The following is an 18,102-nucleotide window of genomic DNA, read 5'->3' as shown; positions in this document are numbered from 1 at the left end:
CTCTCCCTCTCATTGTCTCTGAGTCTTCCCCCTCACTCACCTCTCTACTTCTGCTCCAGTCCACCCTTCCTTCTACCTTTAAGGCAGGTGGGTTTTGACATCAGACCCACCTGGGTTTGAATCCTGCTTCTACTTCCTTACCCGATGAACTTGGCCAGGCACTGTCCTCAGTGGCGAACATGGAAATCTATTTGAGTTCTCACAGCAATCTGAGAGTTTGGTAGTGCCGTTACCCCCGTTTCACAAATGAGGAAAGTTTAGGTTCAATACTTAACTTTACTCAGCCTCCATTTACTCATCTGTAAAGTAGAAATCTTAATAGAGCCCATCTCAAGGCATTATTTTGTAAATTCCATGTGATAATATACATCAGGGCTTATATTATAGTATCTAACACAAAGTAGTTATTCAATAGATGGAATCTACCATTATCATTGTTATTGAATAAGGATATATAATTAATAATGGGTTTCAATATTAATTCACATTGGCATCCTTCGCCTTGCATAGTGGTCTGCTCAGCTGTAGAGTGGGAACAATGCAAGGTGTGTTGGAGTCGGCTGTACCCACTCATAGGAGCCCCATATTGGTTTTCAAGAGTTTTGTGGGCCAGTTGATATCACATTGGTAGCTTGAAATTGGGTCATGACTTGAGTATTTACACCATGGAAATCAGCAAACACCAAAAAGCAGGGCATTCTCCCCACCCCTCCACCCCCTGGGAGCCGACGGTTAGACATTTGCCAGCACACCCCTGCGTCTGTATCACAGAGTTGGTGTGAGGTCTAACGATGGACACGACAGAGCACTGTAAAATGTAAATTGCAGAATGCATGGGGGATGGCCCGAGGTGGTCCACCGCAGCCACAAGCCTGGCTCCCTTCTGTCTGCCAATTCTGGGGAGCTGCTGACTTGTGAAGAAGGTGGGAGAGGTTGTGTGGCCTGAAGAAGCTGTTCCCGTGGGGCCCGGGGAAGCAGTGGTGAATCACTGACCCTTCACCATCCCCACGTGTCGGCATTAACTGTAATGGCTGCAATAAAGAATCCCGGATTGGGGAAATGATTCCATCATCCCCTCGGGAGTTCCTGGGATGCAGCCAGGGAGAGAGAGAGAGCTGAGCCGTGTCTCTGGGGAGTCACTCAGCCCAGCATTGTGCCTTGCTGGGGGTGGGGGGAGCCTGCAGAGGGGAGTCACAGGGAGACCCTCTCGCATAACGGTTACGACAGCCACTATTTATTTCACAGTCACCATGTGCCTGATGCTTTATGTATCTTCTTCCATTTCGATACCTCTGTGAGGGGGAGGCGTCATTGTGCCATTGTACACTGGCATGCCACGCCTCCCGAGACAGCGATGACCACTGGGTGCTTGGCATGGGCCAGGCACTGTCCTCGGTGCTGAACATGGAAATATATGTTTGAATTCTCAAAATGATCTCAGAAGATGTGTAATACTGTCATCCTCATTTCACAAATGAGGCGATTGAGGCCCAAAGGGATCCGTGACATGTCTGAGGTCAAACTTCTACTAAGTAGCAGCACCGTCACTGGCTGTGGCTCAGTACACCAACCACCAGCCCCAAAGTCAATGTGCTTGTGCTGACATTGGTTTCCAAAAGGGCTTTGGCATCACAGAGTCCTGGGTTCAAATCCCACCACCACTTCCTCACTCTGTGCCCTCAGTCAAATCTTTTCCTCCGTCATCTGACCTGTTTCCTCACCTGTAATATTACAGGGTCCTACTCTGAGTCTCTGAGATGCTATGAGGATTAGAGGTGATGGGTTTAAGTGGCTGACGAAGCCGAGTGTGCAGGGGGTGTTCACTAGGAGTTCATTCCTTTCCTTCTCTGTGCAGTCAGGAGGCACCTGGGCTGTGCTTTTGGCCCTGACTGGGAGACCCCTCGGCTCCAGCATCAGGAGGGAGGAGGCTTGCCCACCCCCTTCCCCAGCTTCCCCGGGCAACTCTGATGCGGTTGACGTGGAGCTGGAGCGGCCAAAGAGAGAGGCGCATTGCAGGGCCAGTTTAGGAGGCTCTGGCTGGGAGGGGGGAACGGGAGAGGGAAATGAGAAATGCAAAAGAGTGAAAAATAAATACATGTGTCTGTCTAGAATGATCGAGGGCCCCAGGCTGGAGGTGGGAGAGGCGGGCGGCAGGCTGGGCTTAGCAGAATTGCTGCAGTAGCACTTCCAGAGTCTTACTCATTAGCCAGGCAGTGAACTGGCCTCACCTCCCAGCATGCGCCCTGCTGGCCCAGAGAGCCCACCCCCCCCCACCCCAGGAGGGCCCCGCCCTGCCCCACCAGCAGGGCACCCAGCAGAGGGCATCTCCCTGAAGGGGGGGTCTCAGTCTCCTCCCCTTTGGGTCATATCCTGAGCTCCCAAGACTCCCTCTTGGGTCTTCCACCTCATTCCCTTCCTTCTGGAAAGGTTTGGATGGACTAGACGGCTTTGCTGCGCCCCCCCCATCTGACCCTCCCCTCCCTTACCCTCACCCCCACCTGCTCCAGCCTCACGTCCCAAGCCTGCTTTCGTCAAATTGAACATGATGTCAAATTAGAGCCATCTCTGGGACAGGCCGAAAGAAGCTCCCAGTTTAATGAGGCAGCGTCGAAAATCAATAACTTAATTGCCGCTCTTTGATGGACTTTTATCCAATTTATACTCTCCCCAGCAGCCTACGTGCAGAGCATGAGGAGGAGTGTGTTGGGGGGGCTGTCTGGGCACCCGGGGGAGGGGCGAGGAGGGCACCAGGGCTCACAGCCAGCTGCTTGCCAAAGGGAAAGCTGGTGCGGTCACTCTCCTGCCCACGAGCCCCAGCAGACTTAGTTGTCCCTCTGGGCTGTCCCCTACTGCCATGGTGGGAGGGAGGCCGCAGAAGTCCCTTGAAGAATTAGGAGGGGCTGGAGTGGGTAGAAAGACCCCTGGACTGGGAGTCGGGTCCTGGTTTCCAGTCCTGGTTCTGGCTTTGGCTCTGACTGTGACGACCTCAACTGGTGACGATTGTTGCCACCATCCCTGAGAGGCTGCTCTGAGCTGCTCTGTGCTTGGAGTTTAGAGCTCATTCCCTCAACCTGGTGAACCAAGGACTGGGATTATCCCCATTTTGCTGAAAAGGGAACTGGGATTCAGAGAGGCTGTTCTTCCTCACCAGAGTCCCACAGCTGGAGCCCCCCATGGGGAATCTGAACCCAGGTCTGATTCCACGGTGGCGCTTGAGCCAGTAGGAAGGCCCCGAGTCAAGAAGCGGGTTGGGACTCAGAGTGAGGATGGGGACTCTCTCCAGCGAGTCGTCTTCCAGGATCCTGGGGTTGGGAGAGGTGAGGGGACAGCAGCCCCAGATGACGCCTGTCTCGCTTGGTCCCCCGGGCCCAGGCACATCGGTGATGCAGGTGATGGCCTCGGATGCAGATGACCCCACGTACGGCAGCAGCGCTCGGCTGGTGTACAGCCTGCTGGATGGCGAGCACCACTTCACCGTGGACCCCAAGACCGGTGAGGGGTGGGGATGGGCCAAAGGGAGCCACAAGGGGCGGGACCAGGGTGGGGGTGGGGCCACACCAGCCAAGGACACCCCCAGACGTCTGGCTGGACTTCTGCCCTGTCAACAGCTCTGAGGGTAGCACCAGAGGACAGGAGGCATCAGGGGCTACAGGAGACTCCAGGGTCACAGAGAGGGGAGGGTCAGGGTTAGCCAGGCAGGAAGAGGGAAGGGCCGAGGGAGAGAAAAGGAATGGGGGGCGGGGCATCTTGCAAAACTGTCAGAGAAACAAAAAGGCAAGAGACTGTGGGTGTCCTGAAAAGACCTCAAAGGTCTAAACTAAGCGGCTCCACTTGTCCTTGGAGCTAAATTGCAGCAAGTTTGTCCGCAGCTCTCTCCGGGTCGCCATGTAGGTTGGGGGAAGCGGGTGGCCGGTGAAGTGCTCCGTTGCAGCTGTTTTGGGAGCTGTGTTCACATGGCAGTTGTTACGGGTCTGGTGGAAAGGCGGGGACACTCAGGGACCATTATGGAAGGGCAGCTTCTTTTTTGCTTATCCTTGGCCCCTCCAACACCACCACCAAGCAATGGTGCAGCACCTCCTCCCACAGTCCCCCACTTCACTCACTGTGAGGTTAGAACTTGACTAGTCTCTGACGATCCTCGGGGGAGGAGGGCCGGGAGGACAGAATGAGGAGACTGAGGCCCAGAGAGGTAAAGTGACTCACTTGAGGTCACACAGCTAGGGTGGCTGCTAATTCCAACAGGGGCACTCTCGCTGCTCCTGGGATAGGAGGGGCAAGGCAGGGATGGAGGTGGGAGATGAGATATCGGATACCACAGAACATTTATCCAACGCCCCCATGGGGCTCTAAGCCCCGTGGGGCAAGGTGATGGGCATATGCGTGGGCAATTAGGACCCAAGGCTTTTTGGAAGCAGCAGCAGCAACCTCCAAAGAGAAGAAGCTGTCGGCCAGACTGAGGCTGCAGAGAAGGGCATTCCAGGCAGAGGGCATGGCTCAGGCAAAAGCTGGGGGGACGAGAAGAACCAAGGCATGAGGGGAATCGTGAGCAACTCAGGCCTGGGCAATCACGTGTGTTGAAAGGTGATGTCGGGAGGCTGGTGTCCTCCAGGCTAGGAGCTTGGATTTTATTCTAAGGGCAAGGGGCCAGGGTAGGGGTTGAGGGCAAGGGGGGTGGGCAGTTGATGGATTTGGGTTTGGGATTTCTGTGTGTGTGTGTGTGTGTGTGTGTGTGTTTCATTTAGGGGGGAAGGGGAAAGATTCCATTCTCTGAGCACTGTTATAATTGTATTCTCTTACACATAATATCTTCATTATTTTTTTCTTCTTACAAAAGTAATACATTTTAGAAAATGTACAAACATTAAAGAAATGTTAAAAAGAAAAAAACAAAGTGCTTCCCACTCCCTATCCCCAGTAATTACAGCCCCAAAGGTAGCCACTTGGCATATATATCCTCAGAGATCTTAGACTCATTCACTTGAAAATATTGTCATTTTTTAATAGATACACATTTCAAGGTTTAAAATTCAAAAAGTCCAAACAGGCATTTAGTGGCAATTCTTCACCCCATCCAGTCCCCCAGCCACCCAGTCCGTGTCCCCAAGGCAACCAATACAATTTTCTTGTGTATCTTTCCAGAGCTATTCTATACATGTACAAGAAAATAAGGTACATGTATTATATTTGTTTTATTTTTTTTTACACAAATGGTAGCTATAAACACATGCTATACACAGGGCTTGCCTTTTCTGCTTAACAATACATCTTGAAGATTATTCCATATCGGTACATAAAGAGCTTCCTCATTCTTTTCTTTAACGGGTGTTATGGATACACTAAAATTTATTTAGCCAGTCCCCTCTTGATGGACACTTACGCTGTTTCCAATCTTTTTGCTACAACGAACAATGCTACAGTGAATAACCTCATACATATATCATCTTGTGCTTGTGTGAGTATATCTGCAGGATAATTTTCGGGAAGTGCAAAAGCTGGGTCAAAGAGCACATGCATTTGGAATCTCGATAGATAAGGCCGAAATGTACCAGACGACACTCCGCGAGCCACGTGTGAGAGTGCCTGTTTCTCCTCCCCCACCCCAACATTGAGGGTTCATTGATAACTTCTAAGCAAGGAAGTGACAAGCTCAGGTTTTCATTTTAACAAGGTCCCTCGGGCTGCTGCTGCAGAGCTTGACTCAGAGGCAGGAATGGGAGACAGGAAGACCCCAGAGCCTGGGGTGCCCAGCGTAGAGCCCTGAAGGACAAAAACCAAAAGCTGCACCCTTTCCTGACACCTACTCAGACTCCTTAGCCTGCCTGTTGAGTTCGGAGGCCAGAGATGATGAGGGGTTGGTAGTGAGGGTTAGCTGAGACATTGCGGAGAGACAAGGAGGGTGGCAGAGGTCGCAGCAAGACCCTGCCTTGGGGGCCTAGATGAATCCACAGGACTAGGTCGAGGGAGGAATCGGGAGTTTCTCTCAAGCCAGTTGGGTGACTTCATCTAGGCAGGGGCACCTCCAACAGAAACGGGAGGAATGTGAATTAAGAAAACCATCTAGGAGGAGAAGAATGAGCCAGTGTGTCCTGGCAGCCAGTGTGGAGCTGAATAATTCCGCTTTAACCATACTGGCCCTAAGATGAGAGAAGAGGGGGAAGGAAACATCTGTAACCTCTAGCAGGCCCTCCGAAAGATGGGCGTGGAGCTGCAGGAATGGTCGGGGCTCTTTAAGCATCAGTTTCCCTTGGGGATAACAATACCCACCCCACATGGCTGTTGCGAGGATTCCACGGGAGAGTTCATTCATTCAACAACTACTTACTGAGTGCCTACTGTGTGCCAGGCTCTGTTCTAGGCACGAGGAATGCAGCAGCCGGCACATCTAAGGCTCTGCCCTAATGGAGCTTGTATTGAGGTAGAGAATACAGAAAATGAGCACAGAGCATTTAACATAACATCAGGTAGTGATGAGCGTGAGGAAGAAAACGAGAGCAGAGTGAGGAGACAGACTCAGATTAAGAAATCGGACGCGCCTTTCTGGGGAGGCGACCTTGGGGCAGAGACTGAATGAAGCAAGGGTGTGAGCCACGTGGGTTGCTGGGGAGGAGCATTGCAGGCCCAAGGGACAGCAAGTGTGTGACATGCTCAGCCCAGCACCTGATACCATGGGATGATGATGGTGGTGAGAAGCCTTCATCCATTTAGGCTGAAGAGGTGGGAGCAGACCTTAGGGTTGGGAAGCCTTTGCCGGGGAGGAAGAGGACGAACACAGGAATAATGGAAGGGCCAGGACTGAGTCTCGGGGGAGGCCAGGGTGGGCAGATGGAGGATCAGAGTGCACAAGGGTGAGGAGGGCAGCCAGTGTCTACGGAAGAGCATCCCCAGCGCAGAGGGTCAGGAGGAAGGTGGCAAGGGGAGGCCAGAGCGCCCGGGGGAGCAGGACCAGTTCCCAAGGAGCCGGAGAGGAAGCAGCAGGTGCGGCAGGTGAAGGAGGCCCAATGGGGTCCTCCTTCCAGGGTCCCCCAACTTCTCAGTCTGAAAGGCTCCTTCTTGCCGTTTCCCAGGAAGAACCCGCCGCCTTGCCCACAGCCCCACGGCGAGAGCCGCCCTGTGCCATTCCCAGCCCCAGCTCTATTTCCCCAGCCAGGAATATTCCGCTGATGCGGGTCTATATTTAGCAGCTGCTGCGAGGTACAGTCTGTTCTCGCTGTGCAGATAGCAGGGAGCAGAGCCGGAACGGGGCCTGCGAGGAAGGTGTGAGGGAAGGGGGGAGGCGGGGCAGCGCCAGGCCCTGTGCCTGAGGAGGAATTAACTTGTGTGTTTTAAAGGCCAGGCCTGCCAGCAAACCCCCCACAGGGGCGACAGGGATGGCATTTGCAGGCTAATGAGGCGTCACACGGGCTCCAGGGCCCCTTCTGCAGCATTTGGAGGGGACAGCGGGGGCGGTGAGGACAACAGCCGGAGCCGGGACGCTGGGTGAAGACAGGGCTGTGGGAGCCGAGGCCAGGTTATAATTACCAGCCCCCGCCCACCACCGCCCCCGCGGGAACAGAAAGACTCTCTGAGACTCCAGCATCTCTGCTGAAAATCCTCCGCTGTGCCGGAGACCTCCGTTTCACCAGGAGGGAATGAAACTAACATTTGTGGAGCACCTTCTTAGTGCCAGATCCCGAGGTCAGGATAATGAACTAGACCTGGTTTCTGCCCTCATGGAGCTCTGGTTCTAACAGAGAAGCCCAAAACACAGGGACAGCTGCACCCGGGCTGAGAGAGGGGTGACAGAGGGGCCAGGGCAGTCGGTCAGTCAAAATGCTGTCTGAGCACCTTCTGTGTGCCAAGCCCTGTAGATACCATGATAAGCATGGATCTCTGCCCCTGTGGAACTTATCTATGGGGTCTCCAACACAGGACTTGAGGAAAAGCATCAGCGAGGCATCTCCAAAGTGTAAGTCCTGCTGCTGGAAGCTTCATCTCATTTAACCCTTTCAATAGCCTTAACTTGGTAGGAATTTCCATTTTACAGAACAGGAGACAGAGGCTCAGAGCGACTCCAGAACCTGCCCAAGGTCAGATGATAGGCCGTGCAGGTGGGAAGACTGGAACCCACGCCTGTCTGACTCCAGGGCCCGGCTTTCCACACTGCCTGCCGTCTGACGCTGTGTAGCCCTGGCACAGCAGGCCCGCAGTGAGAGTGTAGTGAATGAATGCGTGCATGGAGAAGGCTTCAAGAACAACTTCATGGACTGACTTGGGATTTTTGTACCTAGACCCCCCGGAGTGCAACAGCCTCCATGGTGCTTCTCCCAGTACCGGGAGGGAGAGTCCCTGGGGGCGAACCCAGTAGCTAGGAAAATATGCCGTCAGTTCCTCCCAGCCCTGTGCATGGCTCTTAGGTATGTGACTTTGCCACTGCTGCCCCTGAATCTGGGCGGGCCTGGGACTTGCTTTGGCCAATAGAATGCAGCAGAATGGATGTTATGCAATTAACAGATTAGGCCTTAAGGGACCTTTCAGCTTTCACTTTTGCTCTCCTGGAACACAGTCCTGAGATTGCCATGTGAGGATGCCAGTCTACTAGAGGATGAGAAAACCAACCAGCCCAGCCACAGCCAGGACCAACTGCCCGGCGTATGAATGAGCCATCTCGGACCTTCCGCCAGCTGCTCCTCCCGTGAGACGCAGCTGTGTGAGTGGCCCAGACAGAACCGGCAGAGGAACAGCCCAGCCAACTAGACTTCTCTATCAGCTATCTGCGGCTATGGAGCAAACTGCCCCAAAACTTAGTGGCTTACAACAATGATTTATTATTTGTCACACTTCTGCAGGCTGGCTGGGCAGTTCTTTTGCTGGGGTCACTCCTGTGGCAATGGTCAGCTGTCAGTTACCAGGGGCTGACTCAGTGGGGACAGCTGACATGACCAGGGCTCCCTCTCAGTGGCCTTTCATCCCAGGCCTCTTCCCAGCACGGAGGTCTCAGAATTCCAAGAGGACAGGCCTATGCACACAAGGGCTTATCAAACCTCTGCTTTTGTCATGCTTGCTGATGTCCCATTGGCCAGAACAAGTCACATGGCCAAGGCCAGGGTCAGTGTAGGAGGGGACAACCCAAGAGCGTGGATACCGAAAGGTGTGGTTCATTGGGCACTATCACCATAGCAACCTATCTGCAGCTTGTGACCCTGGGAACGGAATCCAAGGGCAGCAATGGCCTCTGAGTACCCCTTTCACACACACCCAGAGATGGCACTTGGATCACACATTCTACATGGCTTCATGGCCAGTTTCCAAGTGAGAAGAGTTTAGTGTCCCCAGTTTCTCTGGAGATGGAAGTGACAGAGACAGCAAGGAGGGCAGCCATGTGGGGCCTCTCTCCTCACCCAGTGGTGGAGCCAGACCCCTGCTCCCAGCCCCACTCAGAGCTGGGATGCTGAGCCTTTGGTGCCCAAGCCCATAGATGCACAGTGGCCCCAAATCCTACCACGAAACCTCGACCTTTGGTGGGATCCTGAGTGGAAAGTGACAAGCACAGCAAGTGTTCGGCCAAGGTCAGCCCCCTTCCCTGCCTTTCTGCCAGGACGCCCGGCTCTGTGGGCTGGTGGCCACTGCACTGTTGGTCTCCCTGTCTGCTGTCTCCTCTCCCCACACCTCTTCACCCCTTCTGTCTCTCACTGTCTATGGTCTGTGTGTCTGTCTGTGCTCTCTGTCATTCTTTGCCCTTTTTTCTTCTCTCCTTCCTTTCTCTTTCCCTTTGTTTCCCTCTGTCTCTCTGTTGGTCTCTCTCTCTTACTGTCTCTTCCTGGGCATCTCTGGCTTTCTCTCTGGCCTTACCTCCCACCTTCTCCCTTTGGTCCTTTTAGTTCTCCCTACCGCGCCGTCCTCTTCACCCCTCCTCCTCTACCTCCCTTTCTTCTCTTCCTCTCTGGCTCTGGCTCTGGCTCTTTCCCCAGAACTCCTTTTCTTCTCTCTCTCCCCTTCCCTCTCTGCCACCTTCTCCTCTTCTTCGCCTTTCTCTCCCCCTTCTGCTCCTTCCCTCCTTCCACCACTCCGCAGGGTGGACAGACCCCACCTTCCCAGCATAGCCCCTGCCATCCAAAGCTGCAGACACTCGGCCAGCGGACAACGGACACCCGGAGGTGCCTCTTTCACAGCCACAGTATTTCTGGGCAGCCGTGGGTGCCCACCTGGTGGGTGGCCCGAGAGGCTTGCTGCACCATGAAAACATGGCTTGCCTGGTCAGGACCGAGAAGAACAGGAGGATGTTCCAGGGGCTAAGCAGGACCACCCCCGTGGACATGGGGTGGCTGGGGCAGGGGAGATGGGTGGACTAGGAAGGGACCTCCATCCGTACAGCAGCCTAGCAGAGCAGCTGAGGATATGGACTCGGGTGCCAGAGTGCCTGCGTGAATCCTGACTGCGCACTTTATACACGTGTGACCTTGAGCAAGGTACTTAGCCTCTCTGTGCCTCTGTCTCCTCATCTATAAAATGGGCATAATCACAGCACCTTCCTCTGGATGTTGAAAGGATTAAAGGAGGCAACTCACAAAGTCAACGCACATAAATGTTAGTTATTCTTATTTTCACATAATTCTGATGAGATGAAATCCTACACTAGCTGTTTTCAGTGGTTCTGAACTGATTTTGCCCCAGGGACCAGCTGACTATGGCTGGAGACACTTTGGGAACTGAGGCGGAAGGTTGCTGCAACTGGCATCTAGTGGGTCAAAGCCAAGGATGCCACTAAATATCCTACAATATACAGGACACACACACATACACACACACGTGTGCACACGCACTCTACAAAGACTTTCCTGCCCAAAATGTCAATAGTGCGAAGTTTGAGAAATTCTGTTCTTTAGGCAGGTATAATGGTTGTCCCCATTTTACAGATAAGGAAACTGAGGTTCAGAGAGGTGAAGGGATTTGCTCAAAATCACATGGCCAAAAAAAAGGCAGATCTGGGATTTATCCCAAGGCAGTCTGCTCCCAAGACTCCCCTGGTCCTGGGAAGACCAGCTGTGGCAGAGGAGGAGTCGGGGCCCATTGAGGAGTCTGTGTGACCCTCGATTAGACAGAATGCCCACTCCGTATCTCCATGTGATCCCACAAAAGCAGGAGCGCCCCCTAGGTGCCCCTCCTCTGGCTACCCCAGCCTCGCACAGAAATACACACACAGACGCACATACATGCGCACGCCACAGCCTCTCCTCCCATTCTACTGTCTTTACTGGAGGCTGGGGACTGCGTGGGGACATCAGGTGTCGGCGCTTGGGTTTTATGGGGCACATCACGGGGCTGCTGGTGCATGACTCCACCTGGCGCACAAGCCCTGGGCACCACCTGTCACCACCTGGTGCTCGGCAGGTTGGAGTGGGTGGCGGGAGAGGCTCTGAATGCCTCATCAACTCCCCCTCCCAGACCCAGTCTCTTCTGCTGGCTGGGAGACAAGGAGCCCAGCCTTCCCCTCAGCAGAATTAATCTTGCAGTCACCCTCTCCTGCTGCCCCTCCCCACGACAGCTCAGAGCATCGTCTGTTCAGCCATTAGCTGGTGCATGGACAGAGGACTCAGGAGGGGGAGGGACAGAAGCCCCCAGGGCTGGGGGAGAGTTTAGTAGTGGGGAGGGTGTGGCTAAGACTGTGTGAAAGTGGCTATGAGTGTGCGCTGTGTGTGCTCTTATGTGTATGGCCCACAGGTGTGCGTACAGGTGAGCATGGCCCCGGAGTGAGCGTGCAGGAGTGTGGATGTGAGTCCAGTCCCCGGCTACACGCCCACCACCTGCCGCTCTGCGCCTGGCTCTGGCCTCGGTGTTGCTCCCGGAGATGAACTGGGCACAGGCCTGGCTCATACATAGAATACCAGGTGGGGAAACTGAGGCCCAACAAGTGGGACCGGTTGCCCAGGGGCAGGGTGGGAATCACACAGTGGCAGGTTCTAGTCTGCCGTAGGCCCTTTTTTTTTTTTTTTTTTTTTAGCAAACTAGTCCATTCAGTTGCTTTGGCGTTGTCTGTGTGTGAGAGAGTGTGTTTGAAAGTGTATGAATGTGCGTGTGTATGAGAGTGTACGGGGTGGGGAACCTGCGGCCTCAAGGCCACATGTGGCCCCCAGAGCGCCCAGCGCAGCCCCTCGACCGCACTCCGGGATCCAGCGGCTCGTAAGGAAACTCCCTCACGCAGGAGGATGCAACACAGGAGCACCACGCCCGCGGGTGCTGGTTAGCACGTCTGCGTGTAAATGTGTGTGTGTGTGTGAGTGTGTGTGTGAGTTATTTGTGCAAGTACATCTGTGTGAGCATGAGTGTGAGTGTGGGGGGTGTGTGAATGTGTGTGTGTGAATATCTGCATGAGCCTGTGTGTGTGTGTGTGTATCCATATGAGCCTGTGTGTGTTTTTGTGAGTGTGTGTGTGCATCCATATGAGCCTGTGTGTGTGTGTGTGTATCCATATGAGCCTGTGTGTGTTTTTGTGAGTGTGTGTGTGCATCCATATGAGCCTGTGTGTGTTTTTGTGTGAGTGTGTGTGTGCATCCATATGAGCCCGTGGGTGAGTGTTCCCCTGTGAGTGTGTGAATGCGTTTCCGCGTCGCCTGCTCTCCCTCCGCCTGAACTTGAACTAACCCGGAGCTCACCAGGTCCGAGTCGTGCCTCAGCCTGTGCGGGGGTCTCCACGTCAGCGGGCAGCTGGTGGGGGGTGTCCCTGTCCTCACCCTCACTCCCCCACAGGCGTGATCCGGACGGCTGTGCCTGACCTCGACCGTGAGAGCCAGGAGCGCTACGAGGTGGTGATCCAGGCCACAGACATGGCGGGTCAGCTGGGTGGCCTCTCGGGCTCCACTACCGTCACCATCGTGATCACCGACGTCAACGACAACCCACCTCGCTTCCCGCAGAGTGAGTGAGGCCTTCTCAAAGGAAGGTGCATCTGTGTCTGTCCTAGCCCATCCGAGCCAGCCACTGAGCCCAGCCTCCTCTTAGGCTTCCCAGCAAAGGGGGACGCCCACCTGTCTGTCAGTCCACCCAAGTCACGCACTGGCCCCCCACCCGCTCCAGTCACACTTCCTGCAGAGGAAGGCTCCAGCGATGTCTGATTTTCCACAGCGCCGTTGCCTTCCCAGCCCTCCTCTAGCTTCCCGCAGAGGCGGGGGCCCCACTGGCAGCCCGCTGTCCACCCCCCGGCCCCGCTGGCCGTGCCCACGGCCCTGGCAGCTCATTGCACAGCCACGTGCTGCTGAGCCGGGCTTGCCAAGGGAAGGTGTTGGGAGGGGCACACAGGGACGGAGGCGGCCGCAGCTGCCACACCGGGCAGAGGGAGGCCCGCAGTTGTGCATGGAAAGTCTGGGTCTGAGTGACAGCTACCTCCCTCCTGCTCTGAGCCCGGACAGCAGGAGTCTGTGCTTCTGAGGTCTTTGCAGCCTCTGCCTCTCTCTGGCCCAGTCCCCCACCTCCCTATCAGCCCAACCAGCCCCTCTGTCCCGGGCTCAGGCCGAGAGCCGCGACAGGGAAGCCACCGAAGCTGGCAGAGACTAAATGCCGCGGGGAGCTGGGCTGATTCCTATCGGGCGAGTCATTACTTGAGGTCTGCTGCTCTCACATTAGGCCCCGCCACAGGGGACTGACCCCCGCGAGATAAGGGAATCCAATCCCTTAGCTGAGAGCGCAGCAGCATCTCGGCCTAGCGCCTCAGCTCAGACACAGAGTGGGGTGGGCCGAGCCCGCCAGCCGGCTTCCCGTCACCGGGGAGCCTGGCACAGCAGCCAGCCCCCTGCCCACCCTCTGGGCCCCGCCCCGCCAGGGAAGGGGACGCTGCAGAGCACCCTGCAGAGGGGAGACCCACACTGCTAGCTCTCAGCTGGAAGGGGTGGGCGGAGCAGAGAGGAGGCCAGGGCCCCAGGAAGGCTGGCTTTCCTTTTCTTCCTTTCTTCCTTTCGCATTTCTTTATTATGAAATACAGCACACAAACAGAAGGGCATAAAATACGAATGTCCAGTTCAACACATAATTATAAAGCAAACACTTCCGTGACCACCAGGACCCAGAAGCCCAACATGTCCTTCCCTGATCATAACATCTCCCCGACCCCCTCCTCCAGGACGAACTGTCACCTGCTGTGTGATCACCACCTCCCCGCTTTTCTTTAGCGTCTGTTCCCCTGCGTGTGTGTCACCAAACATTCTAAATTCACCCATTTTTGAACCTTCTATAAATGGGATCGTACAATACAAATTGTTTTTTGTCCTGCTTTTGTCTCTCAAAGTTATGTTTATGATATCATGCCGTTGCTTCCAGCCATAGGTATTCATTTTCATTGCCGTATAGTATTCCATAATTTAGCCACGCTGCGGTTGATGGACATTTGGGTTGTTTCCAGTTTGGGGCTATTGTGAAGGACACTGTTTAGAACCTAGTTGCACATCTCTGTGCCCACTTGAACTCATTCGCGAGTGTATATACAGACAAGGGGCATTGCTGGGTCATGGCATGCTCATCTTCAGCTTTGCTAGGTAAAGCCGAACTCTTCTCCTCCGCGAGGAAATGCGCGTGTCCGTTGCATCACACCCTCGCCGACTCTTGCTATTGTCAGACTCTTTGCTTTGTGTTCATCTGGGGAGTGTCTGCTGGTAACCCTTGCTGGTGTTCATTCACACACTCACTTGTCCCCCACATTTCATTTGCGCGACAGCCTGGCATTATGCCAGGCCCTGGGAATGCCTGATGAATAAGAGATGAGGCCTCTGTCTTCCAGGAGCTCATGCCTGAGAGGGAATAAACAGAAAATCAGAGTCAAATGCAGTAATCCCCTCGATGGGATAAGCGTGGGGCCACGGGGGCACAGGAGCAGAGCCTGGAAGTCTGGGAAGGTCCCTAGAGGAGGCGACATTCAGTGAGGAGTAGGAGCTGGGGAGGCAAAGGCAGAGAGAATAGGGAGAGGGATTGCCAGGAGGGGAGAGAGAGCAAGTCGTAGTTACAGGATCACAAGAACCTCAGCCAGGGTGAAGCTGGAGCTGGGGTGGGGAGTAGAGGATGCGCCTGGAGGAGTCAGCAGGGGCGAGGCAGCAAGCGTTTTGTAGGGCAGGCCAAGGGGCTTGCACGCCTCCATCCCAAGGGCAGCAGGGAGCTATGGAAGAGGTTAAAGCAGGGGAATTGCATCTTTGGCTTGTGTTTTAAAAAGTGCCCCCCTGGCTGCTGTATGAAAATGAATCAGGGGCAGCCACTCCACACAAGGATTGTCCAGACCTGTGGGGACCCCAGGAGACACATCCCCATAGCCCCTGCTTCTCCTGGGCTGGCCCACCACTTAGCAAGTCACCCTCACCTCGACCTCAGCTCTAGTTGGAAAGCAGGGTGCTCTTTGTGTCCCGTCTGACCTCGTTCCTTCTGGTTTCCCCTCTGCTCCTCCCCTCCAGCCACGATGGCCATCTTGCCATTCTTCAACCATGCCAGGCATTGCACCCACCCCAGGGCCTTTGCACCTGTTGTCCCCTCTGTCTAGAATGCTCTTTCCCAAGTTTCTGCTTGGCTGGCTCCCTTCCCTCCCTCAGACTTTTGCAGAAATGTCATCTTCTCGGGAGGCCTTTGTTGATCAGCCTACTTAAAACCGCACGACACCCTCAGTGGCAGTCTCGTACCTTCCCTGCTGTATTTTTCCCCTAAGTACCTATCACCATGGGACACACTGTATGTTTTACTGATGTGACTGTTTAGTGTCTTTCTCTTTCCATTAAGAAGAAAGCACCAGGAGAGCTGGGATTTTGGTGCATTGTGTGTGTTGCTGTAACTCCAGTGTCTAGAACTGCACGATGTCTGGGACATCATAGGTGCTCAATGTCTATATTGAAATGGAGGAATACAGGCCGTTAACATCAACAGCAAAGTCAGTAGGGAGCCCCACCACTGTAACGCAATTTATTCCACTTATTGAGTAGCTACCATGTGCTAGGCACTGTACTAAGCATGTTACGTGCGTCATCATCTGAGTCTGTTGTCACAACAGCACTGCTGTTAGGAAGGCACCATTATTATTTCCATTCTACAGATGAGGAAACTGAGGCTCAGGGTTACATAGCTGGAACTGCCTCCAGAGCCTTAGCCTCTAGCACTCTGCTCCCCTGCCCCCCTCACTGGGCAGATGGGGACACTGAGGCCCGAAGTACTGCAGGCATTTTCCAGAGTCAATCAGTGAATAAACCCAACGGTCAGAATTAGGACCCTTCCCTTTGCACTGTCACCCAGACTTCTGCAGAGGACATGCCTCTCCCAGTCCCCATCCGGGCCAAGCTGGGAGCTCCTTGCAGACACTGCCCTCTCGGGGGGCTCATCTAGGTCCCCTCCCCCAGGGCTGGCAGAGGCTGGGGTAGGGGCTGCCTCCACCCTGCTCACGGCCGTGTCCCCCGCAGAGATGTACCAGTTCAGCATCCAGGAGTCAGCCCCCATCGGCACGGCCGTGGGACGAGTGAGGGCCGAGGACTCGGACGTGGGAGAGAACACGGACATGACTTACCACCTTAAGGAGGAGAGCGGCAGCGGTGGCGATGTGTTCAAGGTCACCACAGACAGCGACACTCAGGAGGCCATCATCGTAGTGCAGAAGGTACGGCTGCTTCAGGAGGGAGGGGGCAGGCAGGCCCCAGGGGTGGCAGGACCAGGGGGGCCTCTGGGCAGTCGAATCCCCCCACCCCACCTTACTCCGGGGATTAGGTCTCTCTAGAGACCCAGCACCAACCTGGAAAAACACTGATGGTATCATTCCCATTTTACAAATGAGAAAAACCAGGCACAGAGAGGTTAAGTGACTTGTCTAAAGTTGCACAGCTATTTGTCAGCTCCAGGATTCATTCCAGATTTGAATCCACGCTCTTAAACACTATGATGTTCTACGTCAAGTCCTTGCCAGGCCCTCCACACTCACCGGTTCCTCTAATCCTCACGTTTCCCTCTGAAGTTGAGATCATTCTCCCCATTTTTACAGGTGAGAAAATAGAGGCTCAGAGAGGTAAAGGGTTTCCCCAAGATCACACCTACAAGGCACAGGGTAGGGATGGTGACCCCAGAACTCATTCCTTCCTGAGTCTAACAGCCTTCCTCGCCCACTGGCTGGCCAGGAGCTGACACTGCAAACTCGGCAGGGAAAGGGGACAGAGGTCAAACGAAGATGCAAAAATCCATCTTCCAGGATTTGGTCACAGGCTTGGCCACTCAGGGCCGTAAAGGCTGTTAAGACTGTCTACTCCAACCCTACTCTCCATGGGAGGCCTAAATCCCCTGCACTGGCCCACAAGTGGTCCTAGGCCTTTGTATACCTCCAGGGACGGGATGCTCACTCCATGCCATTGTCCAGCTCTTCTTCCTGTCACTCAGCCAGCGTGTGTCTCCTCAGATCTGCTCCTATCAGCCTGAGCTCTGTCTTCTAGGACCCACAGACACGTCTGACCCCAACAGCCCTTCATTCACTCAGCAAGCACATAATGACCCGCTCTTTGCCTGGCGTTGAGGGTTTGAGGATGGAGGAAACTCCCAGTTCTTTCAGCTACTTCCCAGAGGATAATAATATAACAGCTAATACTTGTAATAAAGTGCTCACCACGTGCCAGGTGCCCTTCAATTGCTTTCCGTGTATTCACTCGTCAATCTCTTTGTCGACCCTCCGAGGTACTATCTTTGCCCATTTTATTTATACATGAGAAACTGAGGCCCTGAGAAGGTCGGTAACTTTCCCAAGGTCAGGCATCCAGCAGAGCCCAGCAGGGATGCAGGCCCGGGTGGTCTGGCTCCAGAATCCACCGTTTTAAGCAGTCTTGATAGAGATCGAAAATCTGAAACTGGGGTTTTCAGTCTTTTGATCTCCATTTGTCCTTGCCATTAGGTGAGCCCATTTCACAGACGGTGCACTGAAGGCCCGGAGAGGCCCAGCAACACAGAACAGCAGAATCAGGCCCTAGACCTGCCTCGGGATCCCAGCACAGCATTTGCTTTCATCCCCAGGGCTGCCCTGTCCCCCGGCTCCCGGGCCCCCTCCCGCCTGCTCCAGCAGTGGCGCCTGAGGTGTCCCTGTGGAGTCAGTGACGGCTCAGGGAGCAGAGCCCCCGCCTGATTGATGACCTGGCT

The 18,102-nt window shown here is 54.5% G+C and overlaps 1 protein-coding gene across 1 annotated transcript in view; it reads left to right on the top strand.

Annotated features, from left to right (window-relative positions):
* CDH22 (cadherin 22) overlaps positions 1 to 18,102 on the top strand; it is a 68,685-nt gene that overhangs the window by 18,859 nt on the left and 31,724 nt on the right. The window contains exons 3-5 of the mRNA XM_069496323.1: positions 3,373 to 3,492; positions 12,724 to 12,891; positions 16,395 to 16,588. Coding sequence (XP_069352424.1) covers positions 3,373 to 3,492; positions 12,724 to 12,891; positions 16,395 to 16,588 — 482 coding nt within the window. The remainder of the gene's footprint in view (positions 1 to 3,372; positions 3,493 to 12,723; positions 12,892 to 16,394; positions 16,589 to 18,102) is intronic.

Source organism: Eulemur rufifrons, chromosome 20 (genome assembly GCF_041146395.1).
Source record: "Eulemur rufifrons isolate Redbay chromosome 20, OSU_ERuf_1, whole genome shotgun sequence".
NCBI lineage: Eukaryota > Metazoa > Chordata > Mammalia > Primates > Lemuridae > Eulemur > Eulemur rufifrons.
The sequence above is the reverse complement of the archived record's forward strand: the minus strand, read 5'-3'. Positions and strand labels throughout refer to the sequence as shown.